Source organism: Gorilla gorilla, chromosome 18, assembly GCF_029281585.2.
Source record: "Gorilla gorilla gorilla isolate KB3781 chromosome 18, NHGRI_mGorGor1-v2.1_pri, whole genome shotgun sequence".
NCBI classification, from domain to species: Eukaryota; Metazoa; Chordata; class Mammalia; order Primates; family Hominidae; genus Gorilla; species Gorilla gorilla.
In genome coordinates, this window is record NC_073242.2 from 14444892 (window position 1) to 14465426 (window position 20535).

Consider the following 20535-nt stretch of genomic DNA (forward strand, 5'->3'; position numbering starts at 1 on the left):
CCCACAAACAAAACCAGCTCTGACAGCTGAGACCAAAATTAGATCTAAGAAATCTGTCTGTGGCAGGAAGAGACTTTCCTACTTTGGGTGGAAATTCGTGGGAGCCCATGACCTTTGGGTTCAGAGGAATTCTGTGAAAACAGTGCCTTGAAAGCATAACATAACTTTCCACAGGAAGACAGTTTCCAACTCCAGGAGAACTCCAGTGTGATGGGGTGAGCTGGGAACATGCCTCTGCACAGCCCAGGATGTGGAAGTCACACTCGTGATCAGAATAACAGGTGCCACTTCTGAAGCCCATAAGGGGCATCAGGAGCCCTGCCAGGTCCCCTAAACACATTGTGCACCTCATTTAATCATCTTTTTACAACCTTATAATACAGCCAACATCATCCCCATTTTACAGAAGAGAAAACTGGGGACCCAGAAGGTGTCGTGGTCACTGTTCAAGTTCAAGGTCACTGTGAGTCAAGGGTTAACATCGGGCCTGGGCTGATGGGGGCCTGCCTGGGAATGACCCTGGCCTCCCGTAGCACAGAGGCTCCACGAGGACTGTTGTATCTGCCACCCACTGCCCCTGCACTGGAGGGACTAAGTTGGCCAGCAGGCCTTGGGTCTGGGTAAACAGAGTCATAGAAAAGGTTGGTGGGAAACGGAGGCTACAGCTTCTACGATTCAAGGTAACCCATAGTGCTTTGGCTCTTGCCTGTGGCAGCCAGACACAATTCTTGCAGTAGTAGAGCAAAAGGAGCTATGTGGGTGCAGGGGCTAGATCTCCCAATGAGCTGAAGATGCCCTACCTCTGTCTTTCTATAGAGCTGAGGAAACATAGTTTTATATCAAAGCCTATTTGCACCTGCCAGCTTGGGCCCAGAACTGTACTGTGGGGGTGCAGTCACTTGGCTAGGGAGTGGTAGAATCAAGATCCAGGTCTGTCTGACCTAAAGCCCAGGCTCCTCCTGCATCCCAAGGCAGCTGGAAACCCACAACACTCACTCACAGCTGGTCTGCAACACAGCACGGCTAAAACAGAGTTACCATATGGCCCAGCAATTCCACTCCTAGGTATGTGCCCAAAAGAACCAAAAATGTATGCCCCAAAAAAAGCATGTACATAAACATTCATAGCAACATTATTCATAACAACACAAAAGCAGAAACAACTCAAATGCCCATCAATGTATGAATGGATAAACAGAATGTGGTATGTCCACACAATGGGTGATTATTTGACCATCAAAAGGAATGAAATAATGATAAACACCAAAACCGGGATGAACGTGGAAAATATGCTAAGTGAAAGAAGCCAGACAAAAAGCCACATATTGTACAAAACATGTGTCACCTAGACTGGGCTAAGAGATACCCAGCTCACATCTGGGTCTGTGAAGGTGTTTCTGGGGAAAAAAAAATTAGCATTTGAATTGGTGGACGGAGAAAAGAAGATCCACCCTCATGCAGTGGCTCATGGCTGTAATCCCAGCACTTTGAGAGGCCAAGGTGTGAGGATCACTTGAGCTCTGGAGCTCAAGATCAGCCTGGGCAACATAGTGAGACCCCGTCTCTACAAAAAACAGAAAAATTAGCCAGGCGTGGTGGTGCATGCCTGTAGTCCCAGCTACTCAGGAGGCTGAGGCAGGAGGATCAATTGAGCCCAGGAGGTGGAGGCTGCAGTGAGTTGAGATCACACCATGGTATTCCAGCCTGGGTGACAGAGCAAGACCCTGTCTCAAAAAAAAAAAAAAAAAAAAAGAAAAGAAAAGAAAAAAGAAGGCCCTCCCTTCCCAATCTGGATGGGCATTATCCAAACCTTTGAGGGCCTGAATATGACAACAAAGAAAGGAAGAGGGAATTTCCTCTCCCTGCTTGAGCTGGGATAGCCGTCCTCATCTCCTCTCAGACATCATACCTCCTGGTTTTGGGGCCTTTGGAGTCAGACTAGGCCTTACATGTCGGCCCCTCTGTTCTGGGGCTTTCAGATTCAGACTGAGACACTGTAGGCTCCCCTGGTTCCCAGGCCTTCGGGCTAGGATGGGTTTTACGCCACCGGCGTTCCTGGGCCTGCTGCTTGTGGATGGCAGATCGTGGGACTTCTCAGCCTCCAAAATTGCACGAATGAATTCCTCATAATAAATCTCTTTCTACATACTTACAGCTATCCTATTGGTTTTGTTTCTTTGGAGATCCGTGACTAACCCAGATCTCATTTACATGAAATGTCTGGAACAGGCAAATTCATAGGAACAGAAAGTAGACTAGTGGTTCCCAGGGGCTTGGGGAAGGGGAAAATGGGTAGGGACTGTCTAATGGGTACAGGGCTCCCATTTGGCGCAGTGAAAAACTTCTGGAACTACATAGTAGTGATGGATGTACAACCTTGTGAATGTATCAAAATCAAAACTGAATCATACACTTTTAAAGAATAAATTGGTAGAATGTGAATTATATTTCTTTTTATTTATTTTGTTTTTTGAGACATGATCTTGCTCTGTCACCCAGGCTAGAGTGCAGTGGTGTGATAATGGCTCACTGCAGCCTTGACCTCCCAGGCTAAAGCAATCTTCCTACCTCAGCCTCCCAAGTACCTGGGACTACAGGTGTGTGCCACCACGTCTGGCTACTTTTTGTATTTTCTGTAGATAACGGGGTTTTGCCATGTTGCCCAGGCTGGTCTCAAACTCCTGGCCTCAAGCAATCCACCTGACTCAGCCTCCCAAAGTGCTGGAACTACAGGCATAAGCCACAGTGCCTGGCCATGAATTATATTATATTAAATTAAACACGCACACACACACACACACACACACACACACACACACACACACATACACTGACACTAAAAGCAAAGGAAACAAAAAGTACAAATAGGCCACTTTAGGAGGCCGAGGCGGGCAGATCACGAGGTCAGGAGATCGAGACCATCCTGGCTAACACAGTGAAACCCCGTCTCTACTAAAAATACAAAAAATTAGCCGGGCATGGTGGCTGGCACCTGTAGTCCCATCTACTCGGCAGGCTGAGGCAGGAGAATGGCGTGAACCCGGGAGGTGGAGCTTGCAGTGAGCCAAGATCACGCCACTGCACTCCAGCCTGGGGGACAGAGCGAGACTCCGTCTCAAAAAAAAAGAAAAAAAAAAGTACAAAAAGGCAAATGGAATTACATTAAACCTAAAAACTTTTGTGCATCAGAAGACACAATCAACAGAATGAAAAGGCAGCCTATAGAATAAGAGAAAATATTAATATCCAGAATAAAGAACTCAACAACAAAAATCCGATAACCGATTAAAAAAATGGGCAAGAGACTTGAATAGACATTTCTCCAAAGGTGATATACAAATGGACACATAGCACAAGAAAAAATGCTAGCATCATTAACCATTAGGGATATGCCAATCTACACCACAACGAAGTAACATGGTTATCACACCCATGAGGTGGTTACTATCAAAAACACAGTCAATAACAATGTTGGCAAGGATGCGGAGAAACTGGGACCCTTGTACAGTGTTGATGGGATTGTTAATGGTGCAACGGATGTGGAAAACAGTATGGTAGTTCCTCAAAAAATTAAAAATAGAACTACCATAGGATCCAGCAATCCCACTTTTGGGTATATGGCCAAAAGAATTGAAAGCAGAATCTCAAAGAGAGATTTGCCTACCCCCGTTCATTGCAGCACTGTTCTCAACAGCAAGAGGTACAAGTGTACCCAAGTGGATGAATGGGTAAACAAAACATAGTTTATTCATATCATGGAACTATTATCCAGCCTTAAAAAGGAAGGAAATTCTGGCACATTTTATAACATGGATGAAACTTGAGGACGTTATGCTAAGTGAAGTAAGCCAGTCAAAAAAGGGCAAATACTGTATGACCCTTTTATGGGGTCCCTAGAGTAGTCAAATGCATACAGACAGAAAGGAGAATGGTATTTACCAGGGGCTGGGGGAAGGAGAGTTGTTAAACGGTACAGAGTTTCAGTTTTGCAAGATGAAAACGCTCTGTTTCACAACGTGACTATACTTAAACTACTAAACTGTATAATTTAAAATGACTAAGATGGAACTTTACACTGTGGGTTTTTTTTAATCACAGTTTTTTAAAGTTGAAAAAAAAAGTAAAAGAAATAAGAAGTTTGCCCACCGGGGAAAAACACACACAGCATGGCTAACATTTCCTCTATGTGCCCAGCTCTGCTGTGGAATCACACCCTCCAGTGATCCTGCAAGATGTGATGTACTTCCCAGGCCCCCCACCGCAACACTGCACCTCACTGACCTGGAACCAGGGACAGAAAGAGCAGAGACCAGAGCTCCATCCCCAGGGCTTAACCCAGCACCTGCCCCTGGCAGATGTTGAATAAATATTTAGTAAATAAACTGTATAGTAACCACGTGGTGAAGTCAGGCTGATACAATTATCCCCATTTTACAGACTGGCCAATGGAGGCCCAGCAAAGCAAGGTGACCTGTCCAAAAATCACAAAGCCAGAAAGTGATAAAGGAAGAGATGAACCCAATGTCCCAGACTCCTGTGACAGGCCCCCTTCCACAGCATCACCTCCTTTCGATGTCGGCCTGGAATCCATTTCAACAAGGGATTTACAAATAACTGTTTTCACTCTATACTAGCGATTCTTAACTTTTTTGGATCATGGGCCCATTTGATAATCCAATTAATGTCTGGATCCTTTGGGAGCACTTTGGGAGGATGAGGCAGAGAGATCACTTGAGTCCAGGAGTCTGAGATCAGCATGGGCAACATAGCAAGACCCTGTCTCATAAACAAACAAATAAACAAATAAATAAATAAAGCTTGGATCCTTTTTCTAAAACAACACACATATGAAACTTAGATAATAGTTTTCAGAGGTTTCCTGAACCCCTGAAGCCCATCTGTAGACCTCAGTTAAGAATCCCCTTTCTAGGCCGGGCATGGTGGCTCACGCCTGTAATCCCAGCACTTTGGGAGGCCAAGGCACTAGGATCACGCAAGATCAGGAGTTCAAGACCAGCCTGGCCAACATGATGAAACCCTGTCTCTACTAAAAATACAAAATTAGCCAGCGTGGTGGCACGCACCTGTAATCCCAGCTACTCAGGAGGCTGAGGCAGGAGAATCACTTGAACCCGGGAGGCAGAGGTTGCAGTGAGCCAAGATTGCACCACTGCACTCCAGCCTGGGCAAAAAGAGTGAAACTCCATCTCAAAAAAAAAAAAAAAAAATTCCCTTTCTACACTGCAATCTGGGTAAATTCATTTGTTCTCAGGATTTTAGAGCCATCTCTACATTCCTACACATCAGAATCAATGGGGTGCTATTTTAAATTCATGTTCCTAGGCCCATCCCCTGTGAATCTGGTTAAATAAGTCCAGGGCCAGACCCAGGAATCTGCATTAGGCACACCGAGGATTCTGGGATGGGTGGCTCTCAAACATACCCACCTGGATACATGAGCTGCTGCCTCCCAGATCTCTGACTGCAGCCCTGGTGACTTCTCGAGCTCCTGGCCTCTCCTCCCAGCTGTCCACTGGCTACTAGAATGTTCCAACACAGACTAACAAGGACCACTCTGAGTTCAACATCTTTCCCCCAGAAGTGCTTCTTCACCTGAGTCACCAGACCACCAGCCTGAGTGTCACCCTGATGATCCCTGTCCCCACCCCACATCTTGACCACCAGCAAGGCGGGCTGATTCTACCTCCCCTGTGCCTCTGGGACCCTTTGCTCCATCATCCCTGCCAGTGCCTTGGTCTGATCTCCTATCCTCCTTCTACCCCAACAACCCAGCCTCCATCCCGCAATCCTCACATCACTGCCCTGAGCAAAATCCTTCCATGGTGACTGAACTCTGGAACTGCCCTGCCCAATGCCACAGCCACACGTGGCTATTTACATTCAAATTCATTAAAGTAAATAATATCAAAACATCTGTCCCTCAGGCGCCCTGGCCACATTTCAGATATTTAATCACCACGGGTGGCTGGGGCCACCGTGCTGCACAGCACAGACAAAGGCACAGCTCCATCCTCATAGAAGGTTCAGTGGACGATGCACCTCCAGAGCTTGGAGCTTGGTTGCTGAGTGCTGCAGGGTCTGGCCCCGATCTCCACGCAGGCCACTTCCCAGCACCTGGGTCTTGAGCCACATGGAACCACCCTAAATTCATGACCTTACCTCCAAGCCTCCCCATGGTATATCTACTCTTCCCAGCCTAACCAACTCCTACCCTACCTGTGGGTCCCAGCTTAGATGTTACCTCCTTCTCTGGCAGGATAAGAGCCCCAGCTTCTGCCTATCCTAGCGTTTAAAATACTGAGTTCTGGCCGGGCACAGTGGCTCACACCTATAATCTCAGCACTGTGGGAGGCTGAAGTAGGTAGATCACCTGAGATCAGGAGTTTGAGACCAGCCTGGCCAACATGGCGAAACTCCATCTCTACTAAAACAAAACAAAACAAAACAAAACAAAACAAAACAAAACAAAACAAAAAACATAAAAATCAGCCAAGCGTGGTGGCGTGCACCTGTAGTCCCAGCTACTTGGGAGACTGAGGCAGGAGAATTGCTTGAACCTGAGAGGCAGAGGTTGTAGTGAGCCGAGATTGCACCACTGTGCTCCAGCGTGGGTGACAGTGAGACTCCATCTCAAAAACAAAAACAAAAACAAAACAAAACAAAAATACTGAGTTGTAACAGCCACTGGTATGCCTACTCCCACCCTGCAAACCAATGGTTTTCAACCAGGGGCAAGTTTGCCCCACAGAGGATATTTGGCAATGCCTGAGACTTTACGGATGGGCTGCTACTGGCATCTGGTGAATAGAGGCCAGGGATGCTGCTAAACGTCCCACGGTGCACAGGACACTCCCTACAGCAAAGAAGTATCTGGCCTAAAATGTCACGAGTGCTGAGATTAAGCAACCCTGCCCCAGATTGGGCAATCTGTAAAGGCAGGAGTGGAGTCCTGAACACTGCATTTCCCCAGCCACTAGCCCAGAGTTGAGCATACAGTAGATACTCAATAGAAATTGAACACATATGAGTTCAGATGTTCTAGAAGATTCTTTACCCAGGATACCAGTTCTTTTGGAATCTTCATTTGCAGTGTCTTCCCTTAAAGATAATCATTGGCCATTATGGTGGGATGAATAATAGCCTCCGAAAATATCCAGGTCCTGGATGGGTGCAGTGGCTCATGCCTGTAATCCCAAGGCTTTAAGAGGCTGACACGGGAAGAGTACTTGAGGCCGGAAGTTCCAGATCAGCCTGGACAACATAACAAGACCCCATCTCTACAAAATTAAATTTTTAAAAAATTAGCCGGGCATGGTGGCAACACCTATAGTCCTAGCTACTTGGGAGGCTGAGGCAGGAGGATCTCTTGAACCCAAAAGTTTGAGGTTCCAGTGAGCCATAATTGTACTACTGCACTATAGCCTTGGCAACAGAGCAAAACCCTGTCTCAAAAAAAAAAAAAAAGAAATCCAGGTTCTAATCCCCAGAAATTGTGACAGCCACCATATATGATGAAAGGGACTTTGCAGATATAATTTAATTATTTAATTAAGAATTTTTTTTTTTTGAGACAGGGTCTCACTCTGTCGCCCAGACTGGAGTGTAGTGGCGTGATCTCAGCCCACTGCAGCCTCTACCTCCCGGGTCCAAGTGATTCTCCTTCCCCAGCCTCCTGAGTGGCTGAGATTACAGGTGCATGCCACTACACCCAGCTAATTTTTGTATTTTTTGTAGAAACGGGGTTTCACCATGTTGGCCAGGCTGGTCACAAACTTCTGACCTCAAGTGATCTGCCCGCCTTGGCCTCCCAAAGTGCTGAGATTACTTACAGGTGTGAGCCACTGCACTCAGCCTATAATTAAGGATCTTGAGATGCAAAGGTTATCCTAGATTATCTGGGTGGACCCTAAATGCCAACACAATAGTCCTTATAAGAAAGAGGCACGGGGGGAGTGGGGAGGGATAGCATTAGGTGATATACCTAATGCTAAATGACAAGTTAATGGGTGCAGCACACCAACATGGCACATGTATACATATGTAACGAACCTGCACGTTGTGCACATGTACCCTAAAACTTAAAGTACAATAATAATAAAAAATAAATAAAATAAAAAAAAAGAAAGAGGCACGGGGAAACTTCACACACACACACACACACACGTCACCTGACCATGGAACAGAGAGAGATGTGAATATGCTATAACACTGGCCTTGAAGACGGAGGAACAGGCCACAAGCCACAGAATGCCAGCAGTCACCAAAAGCTGGAAAAGGCAAAGAATGGATTTTCCCCTAATTCTTCCAAAGGGAGTGTGGCACTGCTGCCACCTTGGTTTCAGCCCAGGAACACTGACTGTGGACTTCTGGCCTCCAGAACCGCAGGAGAATAAACTTCTTTTGTCTTAAGCCAAGATGATAATGGTAATTTGTTCTAGCGGCCATAGGAAACTAATACAGTCTATTACTTTCTGGGGTTTATTAGGTTTGAATCAGAGAGTTTGATTTTAAAAACAGAGACTTTACAAGGAATGGCATTTGGGTGCCAGGGCTCGTCCCATGCCTACTGGCTCTGATAGCTGGAAGCAGAACTGGGTGGGTGAGTGAGGCTGAGCTGTGGGTGTTTCTAGAAGTGGCTGCCACCTGGGCCATCGGCAACCACGTTCACAGGTCATCCCTCATGCCTTGGTCATGCCACCTTCTGGGATGCTAGAGGTCTCAGGCAGTTAAGTGACTTGACCCAGGACAAGTCTGTCTAGCTAGACTCAGCAGGGATTAGAATAAAACTCCAAGCTCTCTTCCACTTGTCCAACCCACTGCCAAGCTTGCTCCCCTCTGGCCTCAGTGGCTTTCTCTGATCTTACAACATAGCCCCAGGGCCTTTGCACTTGCTGTTCCTTCAGCTTGGAACACTCTCCCTCTGGAGTCTCCCATGGCTGGCTGCTTCTCATCATTCTGGTCTCAGCTCAAATGCCACCTCCTCAGAGAGGCCCTCCATGGCTGCACTAAGGCAAGTGGCCTTCTCTAGTTACCTTCTCTTTCATCACAGGGCTGATTTTCTTCTCACATTCAATTATCTCATTAATCTCCTTGCCTGTTCAACATCAACTCCACCCCTTCTTCCTCCCTCTCCCAATGCAGGCTCCAGGAGGGCAGGGACCTTGTCTGATGTGTCCACAGATATGTCCCCAGCCCCAGACCTGGCACACAGTAGGTGCTCAATATATTTTGAATGAATGAGTGAGTAAATGAATGAATTTGCAGCTTTGGGGAATGCCTGACCCAAGCTCCATCCCAACACACCTGATCTTGGCTTTCCTAAAGGCCAGCTCCTCCTCGTTTCCAAAGTCCAGGGACACATCCTCGGTATCGTCCACCAGGGCCTGGGAGGAGAGCAAGGGCAGGTGGCAGGCCCAAGCACGGCGCACACCCCAACCCCACCCGCCCTGTCCTCCTGGGCTTGGACTCCACTTGCACCCCACTGGGTTCCCAGGTGGACCCTCCGAGCTGGCAGGACCCCTCCGCTGCGGCTGCAGTGGAAAGCCCTCTCCACCCTCCCGACCACCGGGTGCAGCCCAGCCCCAGGCCCCGGCGCATCCCTCCTCCTCCTCCCGGCTTCTCCAGCGCTCCCGCAGGCTCCCCTCGTCCCGCCCCGCCTCCAGCCCCAGCATCCCCGCGGCCCTACCTGCTTCATCACCCTCCCAGGAGCCCACCTGGAGCCCAGGCCCGGGGCTCCAGCTCCGCCCGTCGCCGCTGAAGGGGTCGGACGCCGGGCGGGCGGATGTAGGCAGCAGACGGTGGACGCTGAGGGTCGGGGCCTGCGCCCTGTGGGGCAGCCTCAGCGCAGGTTCTCGGGCGGGGCGGGGCGCTAGGGGCCTAAGGCGCAGTCGCAGGCTGGGGAGGGGGCTCGGCTCGCCGGGGACGCGCCCAGGAGAGAAAGCGGCGGCAGGGAGGGAACGGCCTGGGGAACTGCGGACAGAGATAGTGGGAGGAATGGGAGTCGGGGGCGGGGGGCGGCTGCGTCAGCGAATGGTGTGGACGGCGCATAAACGTGGATGTAGTGAATGATAAGGCAATGAATGAATGTCAGTGGTGGGCAGCCGCATTCAGGGTTGGGAGAAGGTCAGTGTTTCCCAACAGTCTCTGCGCGCAAGAAATTCCCAGGAACCTTGTGAAAAGCAGATTCTCAGGCCCGGCCCAGGGAATGTGGAAGTCCTGGAGTGGGGCCCCAGAATCTGCCTTCCCCGCACCGCCCCCCCCCGCCCACGACAAAATGCAGTTAGGATGGGCCCTGTTGTGTTCTTTTTTGGGGGGGTGGGGCGGGGAAGGCAGATTCTAGGGCCCCACTCCAGGCCTTCCACATCCCCTGGGCCGGGCCTGAGAATCTGCTTTTCACAAAGTTCCTGGGAATTTCTTGCGTGCAGAGACTGTTGGGAACAGTCTCTGCACCTAGGCTGGAGAGCACTGGTGCCATCATAGCTCACTGTGGCCTCAAACTCCTGGGCTCAAGCAATCCTCCCGCCTCAGCCTCCCGAAAAGCTGGGACCACAGGCTGCAGCACCACACCTAGCTAAATTTTTATTTTTGTAGAGAGGAGGGTCTCACTATGTTGCCCAGGCTAGTCTTGAACACCGAGGTTCAAGCCATCCTCCTGCCTCAGCCTCCCAAAGTGTTGGGATTACAGGAGTGAGCCACCACACCCAGCCTCACCTGCCTTTTAAGGGGTGACGCTGCTACAGCCACAGCTTCACAACCACAGTGAGATCTGCGTGCATCGCCGTGCCAGGCACTTATTAAGCACAAAGTTATTAGTGGTATTAATACTATTATTGACAGTAATAGTAGTGTTTCTGGAAGTGAAAGTCTTCCTGGGTACCTCCCAGGAAAGAAAACTTGTCACCTGAGGGTCTTTCCTGGCCCAGGACACAGTGACTCTCCTCTCCTGCGTGCCCTCTCCCTGTCCTGATCCCCCACCCACGGGCAGAGGGCTGAGCATCGAGATGCCAAAGCCAGTGACCCTGCCCTTTACCCTCCCACCATGGACAATAGGTACGTGTCCCCCGCCCCTGGTGACCCCAAAGAGTGCTCCTGGGCCACAAGCCCCTGACACATTTTCCCCACTGCTGGTCTCCATGGGCGGAGGTGGAGGCAGGAGCTGTCTCATGTCTGATCCTGGGCCTGGGTTCCAGGCTTTCTGCCCTCCGCCCCCACCCCAGTTCCCTAAGCTGACCCCACAAGGGCCCGCCAGGTGTGTGTGGAGGGAAAGTACTTTCTCCTATGCCATTTCTCTTTTTTTTTTTTTTTTTTGACATGGAGTTTCCCTCTTGTCACCCAGGCTGGAGTGCAATGGTGCGATCTTGGCTCACTGCAACCCCTGCCTCCCGGGTTCCTGCAATTCTCCTGCCTCAGCCTCCCAGGTAGCTGGTATTACAGGCGCCTGCCACCAAACCGGGTAATTTTTGTATTTTGTATTTTTAGTAGAGAGGGGGTTTCACCATGTTGGCCAGGCTGGTCTCCAACTCCTGACCGCAGGTGATCCACCCACCTTGGCCTCCCAAAGAGCTGGGATTACAGGCATGAACCACTGCACCCAGCCTCTACTATGCCATCTTCAGGAACCAAGATTTATATATATACAATGTGTATATATGTGTGTGTGTGTATGTGTGTGTATATATATATGTGTGTATGTATGTATATATATATATATGTATATGTATATATATTTGCCAAACTCTGCTGCAATTTGGATAGCTTCTAAAAGACACACTGCCCAGATTGTGTTATGGACCAATTAAATCAGGCTCTCTGGGGATGGGACCCTATACCAGTGTTTTTAAAGCTCCCAGGTGTTGGGCTGCAAGGTAAAGAACCAGTGATTTAAATGAGTGCTTCTGACCCCTCAATCTGCAAATGAATCTCCTGGGGTTGGCTTAGAAGCTGGATGCTGACTCAGCGGTCTGGGGGTCTGGGGGTCTGGGCAGGGGCTGAGATTCTTTCTTTCTTCCTTTCTTTCCTTCCTTTCTTTTCTTTTCTCCTTCCTTCCTTCCTTCCTTTCTTTCTTTCTTGAGATGGAGTCAGTGGCTAGATCTCAGCTCACTGCAACCTCCACCTCCTGGGTTCAAGTGATTCTTGTGCCTCAGCCTCTTAAGTAGCTGGGACTACAGGCACATACCACCATGCCTGGCTAATTTTTGTGTTTTTAGTAGAGACAGGGTTTCACCATGTTGGCCAGGCTGGTCTCGAACTCCTGACCTCAAGTGATCTGCCTGCTTCAGCCTCCCAAAAGGCTGGAATTACAGGCGTGAGCCACCACATCCGGCTGAGATCCTGCATTTCTGAGAGCCCGTGGGAGAAGCTGATGCTGCTGCTCCCTGGACCACCCTTTGAATTGTAAAGATCTAAACCACCAAGGCCTGGTTTTCTAGAAAGGCCTGTGAGCTCTTCCTGCCCAGAAGGGTGAACGGAGAGGCCCACTCCCAGCGGGGCCCCAGCAGCCTGGGAGGGGATATTGGGAGGAAGGAGGCAGGAGGGCAGCTGGAGGGAAGAAGCCGTTGCAGAACATTTAGGGGCTTTTTCTCTGACCCTAAGAATCACCAGCTGTTGGTGTCTGTTGAGTTGGGGTTCCTGGAGTCATGGGAAAACCCCCTTGGAATCCCCACTCAGGACCAACTGTCATTCTCAGCCACTGGGTTGGAGATTTCTCCAGAAATATCCTCAGCTCCTGCCATCTGGAGGTGGCTCTATAAATACAGGGTCACTTCTCTCCCTCCTGACCTGTCCACGTGGGGCAGAGGGCTGAGGATACAGATGCTGGGGCCACATATGAAGCCCTATTATTCCCTCCTTGGAAGAAAGCACCCTCCCTCTACACATGGCCCAGACGGCCCTCTGTGAGGTCAGCTTCCTGAATCTGAGGGGTGGGCAGAGGGCCTAAGGGTTGCACAGAGAACTCATCTTGGTTTTAAAATTGGCTGTGGCAGAGACACCTGGTTGAAAGGTAGATTTTAGGCTGGGCACAGTGGCTCACACCTGTAATCCCAGCACTTTGGGAGGCCGAGGTGGGTAGATCACTTGAAGTCAGGAGTTTGAGATCAGCCTGGCCAATATGGCGAAACCCCATCTCTACTAAAAATACAAAAATGAGCCGGGCATGGTGGCACAAGCCTGTAATCTCAGCTACTCAGGAGGCTGAGGCAGGAGAATCGCTTGAACCCGGGAGGTGGAGGTTGTGGTGAGTTGTGATTGCGCCACTGCACTCCAGCCTGGGCCACACAGTGAGATTCAGTCTCGGAAAAAAAACAAGCAAACAAACAAAAGGGTAGATTTTAGGATCTCACTCTAGGTTTTCTGAACCTCCAGGGTTGCGGCTTGGAGATATTCCTTAATAAGAGCCGCAGAGAGGGCTTAGAAGCCCGACCTTTGGGAAACACTGGCCCTCTCCCCTCCCCCTACCCCCACTGGTCTTGGCCCCTGAAGGATTTGGGGAGCAGACCTGTGAGAAGCAACCCCACCTCCAATCCCTGCAGCTGGGCTTGGGACCCTGAAGCCAGAACAACCCCAGGGAAGGAGGTCCAGGCTCAGGTAGCCACTGGCCTCTGGATGACCTTGGAGGTCAACATCTGGAGTCTGCAAGCTTTGTTGGGGAGGGGACAGGTCACCTTAGGCAGGGGACTTCACCTCTCTGGCCTCAGTCTCCACATTTGTTAAGTGGGGCCATACTTTCCCCCTACCTGGCAAGGATGATGAAGGACTAGAGAAAACATGTCAAATGCCTTTCTCAGAATAGGGGCTCAGGAAACAGCGGCCTTGTTGACAGTGACTTAAGGTCATCAGCAGAGGGGTCTCGGGTCAGGAGCCCCCGTGGGCCAGCAGCACACAGGACAGGAGCCTCGTGTCACGGGCCTCTGCTGGGGATATCTGTCTTCCCAGCAGAACAGGGCCGGCCTTTCCTGAGTGGCTCCTGTTGGCCTCACACTGCGTGCACCCGGGACATAAGGCACCTGGACAGAGGTACACACACAGTCTTTCTCTCCAGTGACCCCAGGAGTCCTGCACCAGGAGGCAGAGGCTTGGGTGTGAATTCTGGCAAACACAGGTCAGGGTGCTGGAACCCAGAGGCTGGAGAACGTTCGGCCAGGGGAGGAAGGAGACGTCAGTCTGGCAGGACCATGGCAGGCTGTAAGACACGCAGAGTGTTTGACTCTTTAGCTGTGAGCAAAGGGCAGTTGGCATAGAGGGTCAGTGGGGAGTGGAAAGAGTTTGACTACATCTGGGGCTTGAAAAGGCCCAAGATGCACTCCGTGTCCCCACCAGGCAGGATGGAAGTGGCAGCCCCCAAACCTGTCACACCAAGGCCAGCAGCTGCTCATCACCCTCAGCCCAGCATTCCTATGAGTGGCACTCCCTACGATCCCACTGGCCCCTAAGATCTGCACCCCACTCCCTGGCATCTGATGACAATCCTGTCATTTCTCCCCAGGTAGGGTTGCCAGATCTAGCAAATAAAAATAAGGGAACTCAGGCAGGGCATGGTGGCTCACGCCTGTAATTCCAACACTTTGGGGGAGGCCAAGGCAGGCCGTTCATTTGAGGTCAGGAGTTTAAGACCAGCCTGGCCAACATGGTGAAACCCCATCCTGATTAAAAATACAAAAATTAGCTGTACGTGGTGGTGTGCGCCTGTAATCCCAGCTACAAGGAAGGCTGAGGCAGGAGAATTGCTTGAACCTGGGGAACAGAGGTTGCAGTGAGCCAAGATTGCCCCACTGCACGCCAGCCTGAGCGACAGAGTGAGACCCTGTCTCAAAAAAAAAAAAAGAAAAAATAAAATAAAGAAACTGAGCTAAATTAGAATTTGAAATAAATGACAATTTTTTTAGTGCAAGTATGTTCCATGCAATATTTGGGACATAATTATACTTAAAAATGATCACTTGTGGCCGGGCATGGTGGCTCATGCCTGTAATCCCAGTACTTTGGGAGGCTGAGGCGGGCAGACCACGAGGTCAGGAGATCGAGACTATCCTGGCTAACAAGGTGAAACCCCATCTCTACTAAAAATACAAAAAATTAGCCAAGCTTGGTGGCATGCGCCTGTAGTCCCAGCTACTCATGATGCTGAGGCAGGAGAATCACTTGAACCAGGGAGGGGGAGGTTGCAGTAAGCCAAGATTGTGCCACTGCACTCCAGCCTGGGTGACAGAGCAAGACTCCATCTCAAAAAAATAAAAGATCACTTGTTTATTTCCAGTTCAAATGTATCTGGGTGGCCCCTATTTTCTGGCAGTCCTATTGTAATCATACACAGGCTCGGCTGCTGATCACTTACAAAGCCAATAACAAGGACAAGATGCAGTGAAAGGAAAGTGACTTTATTCCAGGGCTAGTGGTGGGGAAATGGCCCAGGCTTGTGCTTTACAGGAACCATTTCTAACGTTAGCCTGGGGAGAGGGACTTAAAAAAAGGGCACTTGGAAGGTTGGGCATAGCGGTGGCTCACACATGTCATTCCAGCACTTTGAGCGGCCAAGGCGGGAGGATCATTTGAGCCCAGGACTTCGAGTCTAGCCTAGGCAACATGGCGAGGCCCTGTCTCTATAAAAATAAAAAAATTAGCCAGCCACAGTGGCACACACCTGTACTCCCAACTACTCTGTAGGCTGAGGCAGGAGGATCACTTGAGCCCAAGAGGTTAAGGCTGCAGTAAGGTGTGTTTGTGCTACTACACTCCAGCCTGGGCGACAGAGCTAGACCCTGTCTCAAAAAATAAAATATTTTAAAAAGGGAACCTAGAACGGGAGTGGTGCCGGGTACAAAGCCAGTTTGTCTTGTTCCAGCGGCTATCTCGAGCCTTGCTCCACCTGAAGCATAGCCTGGCATCATCCCAACCATGGCCAGGTTGTTGACAAACCACCTAGAGATAATCTCTGGAATTTTGCAGCTGGGTCTCCAAGACTGATCTGTTTCAAGGTTAGCTCCTGGAACTTCTAAGTGAACACATAATTAATACAAGCATACAGCCAGATAAATGTGCATGGGATAAGGGAGAGAGACAGAGTTTGAAAGTACAGTTCAAGGCTATATTTTAAGACTAAGGAGGGAGGCCGAGGGGGAGGATCACAAGGTCAGGAGTTCGAGACCAGCCTGGCCAGTATGATGAAACCCTGTCTCTACTAAAAATACAAAAAATTAGCCGGGCATGGTGGTGGGCACCTGTAATCCCAGCTATTTGGGAGGCTGAGTCAGGAGAATCACTTGAACCCAGGAGGTGGAGGTTGCAGTGAGCCGAGATCATGCCACTGCACTCCAGGCTGGGCAATAGAGCGAGACTCTGTCTCAAAAAAAAGACTAAGGAGGGAAAAAAAGGTTTCTGCAGTTTGTTTTGACGCTACATCTTGAGACTAAGGAGAAAAGAGAAAAAGGGAAAAAAGTGTAAAATGCGTTTTGAGGCCTGGCACAGTGGCTCATGCCTGCAATCCCAGCACTTTGGGAGGCCCAGGCCAGGTGGATTACTTGAGGTCACGAGTTTGAGACCAGCATGGCCAACATGATGAAACCCCATCTCTGCTAAAAATACAAAAATTAGCTGGGCGTGGTGGTGGGTGCCTGTAATTCTGGTTACTTGGGAGGCTGAGGTAGGAGAATCACTTGAACCTGGGAGGCGGAGGTTGCAGTGAGCTGAGATTGTGCCACTGCACTCCAGCCTGGGGAACAGAGCAAAAAAAAAAAAGCATTTTGAAGCCAAGCTACTCAGTTACACTATGACTCCAGGCCAGGGGACATCCAGGCCCACGAGGTTGGGGGGCTCCCACCCTCCTGTTTGTATGGCTGCCCCTGTGACTGTCACACTGCTGCCTGTTTCACAGAGGCTCCTTTCAGGTGACCTGGTCCAGTCCTTCTTCAGGCTGGCAGCCAGTGCAGGTTACCCAGGAGGGCGGAGCAGAGGGCCAAGGGAAGAAGGAGAGTCCCCTCCCATGGGCTGCCTTCAGGGCCCCATCCACCTTGTCAGGCGCAGGGAGTGGTACATGGAAATAGCCCTGGATTTCTACCCAGACAGACCTGGGTGCAAATCCTGACACCAGCTGTGCCCAGCATGCTGGTGTGGACATGGACGCAGCTCTTAGCAAGAGATGTACGCTGCTGATTGCTGACCCTCTTTAGGCCAACGTTCTAGTTACAGACAGATAAATACAGCCAAGTGAAAAAACAACAAACTAGAGCTTGTCAAAAGTGCACTAAATGCCCCCATGCAAAGCTGTGCTGTCTAATCCAGGAGCCACAAGTCATTACTGAGCCCTTGAAATGGGGTAAGGCTGGATGGAGATGGGCTATCAGGGCAAAGTACACACCAGAGATTGAAGACTTGGTAGGAATAAAAGGCCAGGCGTGGTGGCTCACGCCTATAATCCCAGCACTTTAGGAGGCCGAGGCAGGTGGATCACCTGAGGTCAGGAGTTCGATACCAGCCTGACCAATATGATGAAACCCCATCTCTACTAAAAATACAAAAATTAGCCAGGTGTGGTGGCGGGCACCTGTAGTTCCACCTACTTGGGAAGCTGAGACAGGAGAACTGCTTGAACCCAGGAGGCAGAGGTTCCAGTGAGCCGAGATCGTGCCATTGTACTCCAGCATGGGCAACAGAGTGAGACTCTGTCTCAAAAAAAAAAGAAAATAAAAAAGACTTGGTAGGAGTAAAAGAATGTAAAATAAAAATATTGAAATCATGTTTTAATTGTTTACATGCTGTAATGATAATCTTTTAGACAATAGTGGATTAAAGAGAATGTATTATTATAATTAACAGCCTGGGCAACATAGTGAGACTCTGTCTCTACACAAAAATAATAATTTAAAAAAAATTAGCCTGGTGTGGTGGTGCATGCCTGTAGTCCCAGCTATTCACGAGGCTGAGGTGGGAGGATCACTTGAGCTGAGGAGTTAGAGACAAGCCTGGACAACCTAGGAAAACCCTGTTTCTATAAGAAATACAAAAATTAGCCTGGCGTGGTGGTGTGCGCCTGTAGTCTCAGCTACTGAAGAGCTGAGGAGGGAGGATTACTTGAGCCCAGGAGGTCAAGGCTACAATGAGCTGTGATTGCACCACTGCACTTCGGTCTGGGTGATAGCGAAAGCCTGTCAAAATTAAAATAAACGTCCAGGCACTGTGGCTCACGCCTGTAATCCCAGCACTTTGGGAGGCCGAGGTGGGCAGATTACTTGAGATCAGGAGTTCAAGACCAGCCTAGCCAACATGGTGAAACCCCGTCTCTACTAAAAAATACAAAAATTAGCCAGGTGTGGTGGTGCACACCTGTAATCCCAGCTACTCTGGAGGCTGAGGCAGGACAGTCGAACACAGGAGGCGAAGGCGTCAGTGAGCCAAGATCACACCACTGCACTCCAGCCTGGGGGACAAAGCAAATAAATTTTACCTTTTTTTTTTTTTTTTTGGGTTGAGGTCTCACTATGTTGCCCAGGCTGGTCTCAAAATCCTGGGCTCAAGTGATCCTCCCACCTCAGCCTCCTGTATAGTTGGGACCATAGGCACATGCCCACTATGCCTAGCTTATTTTATTTTATTTATTTATTTATCTATTTTGAGACAGAGTCTTGCTCTGTCACCCAGGCTGGAGTGCAATGGCACCATCTCAGCTCACTGCAACATCCGCCTCCTGAGTTCAAGCAATTTCCTGCCTCAGTCTCCTGAGTAGCTGGGATTACAGGCGCCCGCCACCACACCCAGCTAACTCTTGTATTTTTAATAGAGATGGGGTTTCGCCACATTAGCCAGGCTGGTCTGGAACTCCTGACCTCAAGTGATCCTCCCATCTCGGGCTCCCAAAATGTTGGGATTACAGGCATAAGCCACCGCACCCGGCCTGCTAATTTGATTTTTTGTAGAGACAGGATGCCAGAAGCACAGAGAGGGGAAATTCCAGACCAGGGAACAAGAGGGACAGCCAAGTTTTGATGTGACCCGCGTGGCCTCCCGAGCAACACACCCTCTCGCCAGGGCCGTGGAGAAGTCAGCGAACAGGCCAAAGAAGGCCTCTTGTCACTCAAGGGCCTGGACAAGAGACAGAAATGTCAGGTCAACAGGGCCTTCTCTGCGGCCAGCCGGGATGCGGGGCAGTGGCTGTGACCCCAGTGGACAGGATGGGCCCTGGACCTCTGCCTCCTGGTGGAGCAGCCAGAGGTTGGCAGGCCCCTCCCGTGGGGGCAGGGCTGGGGAGGTCATGACACTGGTCGCTCCCTCAGCAGCCGGGGGGTCTGAAGCTTGTCCCCACTAGAGAAAGTGACCTAGCCGGGCCCTGCTTGGTCAGGAACTGCGGATCTTTCCCACTTCTCCCTGCACCACTCATCATGCTCTGACCACAATGGCCAGACTCCAAGATTTTCAGAAACTTCCAAGCCTCTTCCTGGCTCAGGGCCTTTGCTCCTGCTGACTCCCCAGCCGGGAAAGCCCTTCTCCTCCTGATTTTCTCAGGGCTGAAAATACGAGGTCTCCCCGCAAGGGGCCTTCCTGAAGCCCAGCTCATGTCCCACCCAGTTTCTCAGTCCCTCTTGAGGGTCTGGGATCTAGACTGTGGCCTGACATGTTTGTTCCCTTTCTAGCACTTTCTACGATCTCTAATTCTCTCGTTTTCTTATTGGGTTGGTAAGATTCCCCTCCCCATGCCTCCACTAGGGGACTGTCTCCATAAGGGCAGGCGTCTCTTATGTTCATAGAGCATGGGGCCAGGTACACAGCTGGCATTCCACAAGCCGGCCAGAGAGTGGGTGAACAAAGGGATGAGCGACTCAGAACACACGCCTGGCAGCGAATCTCTGCAGAGTCCCCTGATGAGGACCTTACAATTCAGGGGACACGGAGACCTGGATTATTGCCTCCCAGGGGGGTCTGGTCTCAATCTAGTTCTCACACACACACACACACACACACACACGCCACCCTTCAGCACAGACCCACCTGTCCCCATCCCTCCCAAAACGCCCTGCCCTGCATGTCAACATGGAGGACGCATTTAAGCTATGAGGCGGGGAGCCCAGAGTAGCCGCTGCAGCATGCCTGGCCGTCCGCCGCAGGGAGGTTGGGTTGGGGCGGGCAGTGGGACTTAGATTACCCAGGCCCCGATTTGGGAGCCCTGGGGGCCTCTTGCAGGAGGAGCCCAAGCAATGGCTGGCTGCCTGCCCTAGCAGGTCTGCGAGCCAGCAGGCAGGCTGCCACCACTTACGGGAAATGCTCCATTGAGGAGAAAGAGTGGTAGGTTGTTTAGCCCAGCCCTGGCCCCTGTCCAGACTGGGTCAGGAAGCTTTGCCCTGTGCCAGCGTCGCCCACGCAGGCTCAGTTCCTCCCCAGACGGCTTGTCCAGAGACCCACAAGGCAAGCCGGGGAGTCACTGCCCATCTCTCTCCTTCCTGTGTATCCAAAGCAACAACAACAAAAACCAAAACAGCAGTTTGTGGACTCAGACACTTTGCAGTCAGCGTGCTTTGAAGCTCAGCTCTG

General features: G+C 50.4%; 1 protein-coding gene across 3 annotated transcripts in view; it reads right to left on the reverse strand.

The window, feature by feature from the left end:
- The window catches only part of TVP23A (trans-golgi network vesicle protein 23 homolog A), a 60713-nt gene extending 50590 nt beyond the window's left edge, over positions 1 to 10123 (reverse strand). For all 3 annotated transcript variants that reach the window (XM_055365282.2, XM_031002953.3, XM_031002954.3), the window contains exons 1-2: positions 9707 to 10123; positions 9325 to 9404 (exon numbers count right to left, since the gene is read on the reverse strand). In XM_055365282.2, the coding sequence (XP_055221257.2) occupies positions 9325 to 9404; positions 9707 to 9715 (89 nt within the window). In that variant the 5' untranslated portion in view covers positions 9716 to 10123. The remainder of the gene's footprint in view (positions 1 to 9324; positions 9405 to 9706) is intronic.
- Positions 10124 to 20535: the final 10412 nt, after the last annotated feature.